The following is a 7,541-nucleotide window of genomic DNA, read 5'->3' as shown; positions in this document are numbered from 1 at the left end:
GAAAGAAAGAAAGAAAGAAAGAAAGAAAGAAAGAAAGAAAGAAATATTTAATTTATGGGAAACGTAATATTATCAATAACTGCAAACCATCCCATAATAATAAATCTGATGTGAGAGTTAAAAGGACTGTCACCTGTCCGTTTCCACAGTCCTTCCTGAATCTGCCAGTAAGCGGTTAAAAGTTGTATAATAAAGGACTCCCACAATGCACTGCATCGGTGTCAACTGACAGTGTGCGGTGTGTTGTTGTACTGACCCAGGATTTCTCGCGACCCGGGGGAGCTTGATCATTTATACCAAGCGTGTAATTATTGCGTTGGACGCTCGCGTTGAGCTCGCGTACACCATGAGCGGTATGAGGACCGCCCTGGCCTCGATCGGGGTGTTTGGGCTTTTTGGTGTGGGTTACGGCATGTGGGCCATAATTGCACCTGGAGAGGATAGGAAAAAGGAGATATTAAAGGTACTGAAACATTGCAGTTTTATTAATGAGAAACATAAACCTATTTGATGAACTTGAATATAATCGTGGGGTGTCGCTTTCACGACTGCTGGCAAGTAACGCTACCAACGATTGTTTGTAAACAGCCAGTTTCATAATGAACGTGGTCCTGCAGCGTTTTACACGATCTGTTATTAACTGTGCGGGGTACATTAACGAATTAAAGTAAACGGGGTCGTTTTTTATTACACTCTGATTGTGATATCTGGACACTTTTACGCCTCCTGATCAATAGCAGTGAGAGAACTACATTAGTTGTTGTTGGATCCCCATGGATCACACATCTGTGTAGAATATTATAAAATAATATGATGTTTTTAGATAGCAGCAAATATTATAATGTAAAGTTGTAAACAACTGATCAGAGTTGTGTCCTGATCCATCTCTTGATCTAATTTTTCAGAATCTGCCAGAGGCCAACCCTGTCCGGATGGAGGAGAGCAGAAGGAGAAATGCCCTCATGCTTCAGGTTTTGAAGGATGCTGCAGAGACGAATGATAACATTGCACGTGGATATGGTGGCCAGAAATGAAGGAATGTGTTTGCACAGATATCAGACTTTCACATGCCATCAACAGTCTGTACATGCCTGGAGTTTAAATATGAAGCCAGTGACTTGTTAAAAAAATAAAAGATCTGCAAATTCTTCATGTCATCACTTGATGGACACTGCCATGAACGGCACGTGCTGTAAGATTTGCTTTGATTGTGTTTTCCTTGCTGGAAAATTAATCTTGACATATTAGCTGTGTTGCGAACCAGTTTCCAAAAAAAAACAACAACAAGCTGCTATGACCTGCTAGTAGCTGGTTTATGGCTGGTCCAAAATGGACCACAATGTTTGTGTATTTATATAAATGTTTATGGAGATTGTATCGCAAATAAAACTTTGAACGTGTTTTGTGTACTTTTCTAATAAAGTATACGTCAATCTTGAATAAGCTGAATGATGAGCGTTGCACGCTCTGTTATCGCGTCTGCGCAATGTTTGCACAGCCATGACTTGCACGAATGCAAAAACAGCACTAACGCTAAACGCTTCCGGTGTATAGGGTCATCGTGACCCGATATTTCTCTCATGGCGATGGAGTTAGTAGACAGTTTTCTGTATGGACGTTAATGATGTTACCAAATTATTTGGACATTTGATAGCATCACTTGTTTGAAACACCAGAGACCTGTACAAAGCAGCTTGGATATTAAACACTTAGACCTGAACATGTCAAATCCACCGCCGCTACCGGAGCAGACGAGTCCGGTCACACCGCAGGCGGCTGAGAAACCGCTGTTTGGGGACTGCTGGAGCTGTCGAGTGCTCTCGGGCGGTGGGCTGCTGGTTTCAGGGGGATACGTGGGCATGCACGCGCGGAGAGCCGTGCGTCTAGGCGGACCCGCGTCTATGGGCACAGTGGTGCAGATGATGTTTGCTGCAGGTGAGCTCACTCATGCCCTCTCTGTTCTGAGACATGAGATCAGAACTGACTCTGATCTGTTCTCTCCACAGGTTTGGCTGCCTGGGGCATGGTGGTGATCTTTGATCCAGTGGGGAAGAAGACAAGAATAGCATAGCTTTGCATTTGGTCTTCCTGTGTTGACATGGACTTTTAAATGAATCACCAAAGCAACACTGGCAGAGTTATTCAATTCAAATAATTATGAGAATGTAATGACACACGATTCAATCATATTTCATTAAATGTTTTTATTTGCAACTTACAAAACAATGTAACTTGTACTTACAATACTCTTTTTTTCCCATCAAAGTGATTCAGTTTATTACATATTACAATGACATATGTATGACAAATTATTGTAGTATATAAAGTGCCCAAAATAATTCGCTTTTATAAATCACCTGGCTTTTACATTTTTTTTTTTCAATCAGGAATGTCCTACTAGTCAGCCAAAGTGAATTATTCAGGAATGCAGTGAACACTGACAGTCATTTTTAAAGGCAAATTATGAGTTAGCATTTGGCCCTTTCTTTTTGCCAAACGTTGGGACAACATTGACAAAGCGTCGGTTATACTGAATTCTTCTCTTCGCTCTGCCTGTCTTTTTCTTTTTCTTCTCCTGCTTGTCCACCTGGAATAATCATCAGTGAACAAAGTCAATAAACCAATACGTGCCCAAAATGATATATATATATATATATATATATATTATGGGATATAAACATTGTTGACATGTATCTTACTTTGGGAGTTTGTCCTCTGACTTTGCCTGCTCTAGCCAGGGAGCCATGGACTTTGCCTTTGGGTGGAAACAGGTTATATTTATGAAAACATCCAAACCAAGATATCTATCATAAGGTAGCCAGATTTATCAATTACTCCAAAAAATAAAATAAAAAATGAATATTTCTAGGCTGACTGCCTTCACAAATGAAGTTTACAATAATGTAATCCATCAGGCCTTTCACTGACGGCATGATAAACAGGCACAGGGTAGCAAAGTTGATCTTTACCTCCTAACAGTCTCGAGGTGACCTCAAGAGTGCTGAAGTCCTCAATCCCAGACTGACACATCAGAGTCTCATCCTCCAGAGGAGCCCCGCAGAGAGAAATGATCTGATCCTCACACGCCAGGCCCTCCAAAGCTTCAATCTGAGCCTGAAAAACAATTAAATTAATAATTTCCAAATCGTATTCAAGTTTGTCTAAAATAACTATGTATAAAAATCAGAAAAAGTACCTTGATTTGGGCAACAGTCTCTGAGCCATTCAGATGAATAGAGTGCAAAGTCTGGCCACGAACAAACAGCTGCATGATGTTCAGTCTTTATAAAACAGAGTTAAAACGTGTAATCCGCTTGACGGAATCGTTGGAAACAGCACAATATAAACAATAAAATTATTTAAATATTAAAAATAGTTACCTAAGTCGCTACTGATACTAGATATGAACGCCAAACACGACATCAACATCAACTCTGAAATGTTTACGCGATTCTAGAAGGTATTTTTCTGCGCATGCGCATTTTATTAAAGCCACATAAAAGTTCTCTGGACAGCTTCTAGAACACAGTTTTACTGTAACATTGCGTTTATATTTCGATCTTTAAAACAAGAGTGAATATAAAATTGTAAAAATGTAGATTTTAGTCATCTTTGGAAATATTATCCTTACGCATTTTCTTGTGTTGTCAATAAAGTTTTCTCGCTCAAACCCATGACGTCATATTTCCCTGTCCTTCCTCTCTCTCAGAAGAGAAATGTCCGCCTCCGTCAGAAGCATGTCTTTGACAGTCTGCCGAGCTGCTTACAGAGCTTTTCATCCAGCCACGCGTTCACTGAGTACTGGAGCTTGTTTGAGAGTTAGTATTACAATCATTTTTACCCTATAATTTATCCAGGTAGTGTGAAAATCAGTTGTGCATCAGCTGTCACAGTTTAGATTTGCATCGGATGATTTGTTCTTGAAATGTAACGAGCAACAAACAGTCGTTCTAGCTTGATACTGAAACATAATTGAGTGATTTAACAAGACGGTTTGGTTTCATTTTAGACAGAAAGCAACCCTGCTGAAGGACCAAGGGGCTTTATTGAATCCACAGAAGAGTTCAGGTTCGTGGAGAGACTTGTTCCTCCTTCACGCATCCCAGCTCCACCTGAACATGAAGGCCCTGCACCCTCAGGGTGGATCCCAGCATCAGGTAAACACACTTGTATTTTTACCTCACATGGAGAAATGCATGTAATCATAATATTGGTGCACAGGCTTTAAGGGATGGATGTGGTTTAATCTTTGATGTCAGGAAAGCATTTTGAGATTCTCGTTCATGGAGTTCTGTTTTTATTATTATTATTAATTATATAGCTACGCCACCTTCAGTGCCTTACATGATCCGTCGCTCCCGGATGCACAATGTGCCAGTGTACTTGGACATCAAGCATGGGAACCAGCACAGCACTCTGCTCAGAAAGATTGAGGGAGACATTTGGGTGAGTGTAATGAGCGGACCTGTTTAGAAGGACAGTGTGTAATATATTAGTCCAATTCTTTTATTAACTGACTATCAATTATTTCCAGGCCCTGAATAAGGATGTTAAGGAATTCCTGCTGGGGCTTACAGGCAAAGAGCCTCCAACACAGGTCAATGAAGTAACCGGGACCATCAGAATTAAAGGGCAGTTTGATAAAGAGCTGAAGGACTGGCTATTGAAGAAGGGATTTTAAATTTGATGTGGGCACAGCTAATGAACTGAGCTGCAATACAAAGGCTGAGAGGAAATGTATAATAGTGTTCTCTCCTCCTTAAACAGGTGGACAAACTGTAAATTATCATCAGTGTACCCTTTTCAGTACCTGTGTTCTGCTGTTGTATTAAAGAGTTTGTGATTACAGCAAGCATGTTTCTGTGTTGTCCCTGTTGTTTAGGATTGAAATAAGTCTAAGGTATTGACTAAATCCTATTTGTAACACTTCTGTCTGAAAAAGGCTTAATATAAATCAAATTATATATAAAAAATATTATATAAATTATACATGCACCTTAGTTCAAATGCAAATATCAGACAATTACACATAAAAAAGACAACCACTACAAAAATAAATTGAAGTGTCAAGGAGTCTTTATGTACAGCATTACTTCAGTCAACAAAACCATAAAGCTTTTTTATTTGTAAATTGAATTTATGAATGGGAAACCTTTGAATTTTGGTCACAATGAAAGTATATTAAATAAAAGTTTTTAAATCTATAAAAACATCATCTAAAAAAATTTATAAAAAAATTTAGAAAACTGCATTCAATCCAAATATCATTTCATTTTTTATTGATAAAATGAAAATAACTGGTTTCGTGATAGTTCTTACAGGAAATACGGTTTATTTACACGTTTTTTTCTGTCAATAATGATTTGCCGATAAACAAACTATCTGTTATGTTTCAATCCAAAGCACAAGAACAAGAAAGTTCCCAATTTTCCTTAAAGATTTATTCAAATTCATAAGCAAGTCAACTTAGCCAGGCGTTACATGATTGGCAGCGGGTGCAACTTTTTATATCCATCCATCCAACATGCGCAAATATTGCGCAGTCTTGACGAATGCGTCATCATGTTGCGACGAGAAACGTTATTCTAACGTGACGCTTTACATGTAAGTAAATTTAAAAACACAGGCTGCATAAATATCTACTCATTTGTAATATATTTGTACGTGTGTGGAAACAAAGTGCGCATACACAGAATTCTGTAAGGTAAGAGAAACATTATAAAAAGTTTATTAGGAGAGATGTTGATGTGTAATCGATTTGAATCTGTTATGCTTTTGTGAAGATTTAGAATTTATCTACATTAGACTTAATTATTAAAGATGATTTTTTTTTCCTTTTAATTGCAGATCTGAACATTAACACCGATGCAATCTACCTCGGTAAATTAGCTGTTCATGGATCCTGTTGTTAGACGTAAAATCCCTGCGTGCGTGCGTTCATTACTCACTGATATTACACCGAAGAGTGAGAAGCGCCTCAGTGACTGGCCTGAAACACACTCTGAATCAGTTACCACCAAAGATGGAATCGTGCTCCCCCAAAGAGGGACCTCTGAAGCTCTCCTGACACCTTCCGATGGGACAGAGGGTGGAACTACTGCATCTTCAATCAAACCATGTGGGCTTTGCTTATCTAACCCCTCCTGTTACACTTGCCCGAGGTGTAACGTCCCATATTGTGGCCTGGCTTGTTACAGGAGTCAGAATCACTCTTCATGCTCAGACGAGTTTTATAAAGAGTCTGTGCTGCAGGAGCTGAAATCCCAAGGCATCTCAGATGAGGAGGGGAAAAGCAAGATGCAGGAAATCCTGCTACGGCTCAGACAGAGCGCTGAGAGCGAGGGAGGAATGGAGAATTTATTAAGAAACCTGGGAGAAGATGAAACTAGTGTGACCGAAAAAGACGCACATGCTTTGGAGCTGCTTTCTAGGTTAGCAGAGATTCAATCTAGTGGGGATGAAACAAGTCATGAGGCACAAGAAATACTAGCAGAACTCCGAGATATTGAAGACGGGAGTGATGAAGAGAAAACTGATTTAGCTGAGAAGTTAGCAGGCCTGGATATTGACTCTCTATCAGAGGATGAACTCTGGTCGTTGCTGTCAGCCCAGGAAAAGGAGAAATTTGAGAGACTGGTGAAAGACGGTGGTATTGGTGGAGTGGTTGTTCTGTGGAGCCCCTGGTGGGAACGACATGAGAAAGATACTAAAGCACTTATCAAGGAGCTTCAGTCTGAGAATGATAAAGAAATGCACAATGTGAATGCTAAAAAAGTCAGCAATAAAGTAAAATCAGACAAATCGCTAAAAAGCTCAATCCCTCCAATAAGTGCCAAAATCCCTCCTCTTCACACACTATCTTCAAACCCGTCTCCTCTAGTGCGGTACAACCTGATCAATGCTCTTTATGGATACACCTTCTCGCTGTGTCTCTATAATGGAGACATCTCAGAGATGTTGCTTGAGTTCTGTCAGGTGGTGCTTGACATCTCAGAGAGTTTGGGTCATGGACGGGTCTTCAGCTCCGTCTCTGAGGCTCTCGATGCTGGAATGAGAGCTGTATCTGCAGGAGGATACTTTGATTGCGAGGACCCTTTGGCTTCACTTCGAGCTGTGGAAGCGGTGGCTCATATTCTGACTGGAGAGAGCAGAGAGGATGCTGTGGGATATTCTCTGTCTGCTCTGTCCCAGCTGCGCACAGCTTTGAGCAAGACAAAGGCTTCTGTTCCTAAGGAAGACAAGCAGATGAGGCAGATGTATTTTCAAGCTGGAAAGAAGTGCGATTTTTTTCAGGCTTGGTTAAAAGAGAATCCCAAAATTTTGAGGAGTCTTGCAGGATGTGTGTGGATGGACTATGAGAGAAGGGAGATGGAGAGGATGGGACTAGAAGGAGAGAAGAAATGTTTGGAAAAGGGACGGGAAAAAAGTAAAGGAGCTTTGATAGAAGAAATTGAGTGATTGTATTGTATGTACTTTTAAATAAAAAAAATAATCATTTAAAATAAAATAATTTGTATTACAGGTATTTGTGTTTGAAGAAT

At 39.9% G+C, this 7,541-nt stretch overlaps 5 protein-coding genes across 7 annotated transcripts; 4 read left to right on the top strand and 1 right to left on the bottom strand.

Moving 5' to 3' along the window:
• Positions 1-188: 188 nt before the first annotated feature.
• LOC109097631 (ubiquinol-cytochrome-c reductase complex assembly factor 3) lies at positions 189-1,400 on the top strand. The gene is made up of 2 exons (XM_019111257.2): positions 189-463; positions 906-1,400. Exons 1-2 carry the CDS (start codon positions 347-349, stop codon positions 1,032-1,034), a joined length of 246 nt encoding a protein of 81 aa, XP_018966802.2. The 5' UTR covers positions 189-346; the 3' UTR covers positions 1,035-1,400.
• A 126-nt stretch (positions 1,401-1,526) lies between these two features.
• On the top strand, positions 1,527-2,218 carry dmac1 (distal membrane arm assembly component 1). Its single transcript, XM_019111580.2, has 2 exons — positions 1,527-1,935; positions 2,007-2,218. Exons 1-2 carry the CDS (start codon positions 1,722-1,724, stop codon positions 2,069-2,071), a joined length of 279 nt encoding a protein of 92 aa, XP_018967125.1. The 5' UTR covers positions 1,527-1,721; the 3' UTR covers positions 2,072-2,218.
• Positions 2,219-2,249: 31 nt separating this feature from the next.
• faub (FAU ubiquitin like and ribosomal protein S30 fusion b) lies at positions 2,250-3,541 on the bottom strand. Of its 2 annotated transcripts, XM_042732623.1 has the most exons (5): positions 3,381-3,541; positions 3,197-3,281; positions 2,970-3,114; positions 2,700-2,755; positions 2,250-2,587 (listed from the first exon to the last, which is right to left on the bottom strand). In XM_042732623.1, exons 2-5 carry the CDS (start codon positions 3,269-3,271, stop codon positions 2,462-2,464), a joined length of 402 nt encoding a protein of 133 aa, XP_042588557.1. In that variant the 5' UTR covers positions 3,272-3,281; positions 3,381-3,541; the 3' UTR covers positions 2,250-2,461. The 2 variants fall into 2 exon arrangements, with proteins under 2 accessions (XP_042588557.1, XP_042588558.1); XM_042732624.1 differs by having other exon boundaries at positions 3,197-3,462.
• Positions 3,542-3,700: 159 nt separating this feature from the next.
• Positions 3,701-4,852, top strand: mrpl49 (mitochondrial ribosomal protein L49). Its single transcript, XM_019111578.2, has 4 exons — positions 3,701-3,818; positions 4,010-4,157; positions 4,322-4,446; positions 4,535-4,852. Exons 1-4 carry the CDS (start codon positions 3,717-3,719, stop codon positions 4,679-4,681), a joined length of 522 nt encoding a protein of 173 aa, XP_018967123.1. The 5' UTR covers positions 3,701-3,716; the 3' UTR covers positions 4,682-4,852.
• Positions 4,853-5,328: 476 nt separating this feature from the next.
• Positions 5,329-7,525, top strand: znhit2 (zinc finger, HIT-type containing 2). 2 transcript variants are annotated; one of them, XM_042732619.1, is made up of 2 exons: positions 5,329-5,604; positions 5,848-7,525. In XM_042732619.1, exon 2 carries the CDS (start codon positions 5,896-5,898, stop codon positions 7,456-7,458), a length of 1,563 nt encoding a protein of 520 aa, XP_042588553.1. In that variant the 5' UTR covers positions 5,329-5,604; positions 5,848-5,895; the 3' UTR covers positions 7,459-7,525. The 2 variants fall into 2 exon arrangements, with proteins under 2 accessions (XP_042588553.1, XP_018966803.2); XM_019111258.2 differs by having other exon boundaries at positions 5,330-5,704.
• The last annotated feature ends 16 nt before the right edge of the window (positions 7,526-7,541 follow it).

The sequence above is a fragment of the Cyprinus carpio genome, chromosome B10 (genome assembly GCF_018340385.1).
Source record: "Cyprinus carpio isolate SPL01 chromosome B10, ASM1834038v1, whole genome shotgun sequence".
Classification (NCBI taxonomy): domain Eukaryota; kingdom Metazoa; phylum Chordata; class Actinopteri; order Cypriniformes; family Cyprinidae; genus Cyprinus; species Cyprinus carpio.
This window is presented reverse-complemented; position numbering and strand designations above follow the sequence as displayed.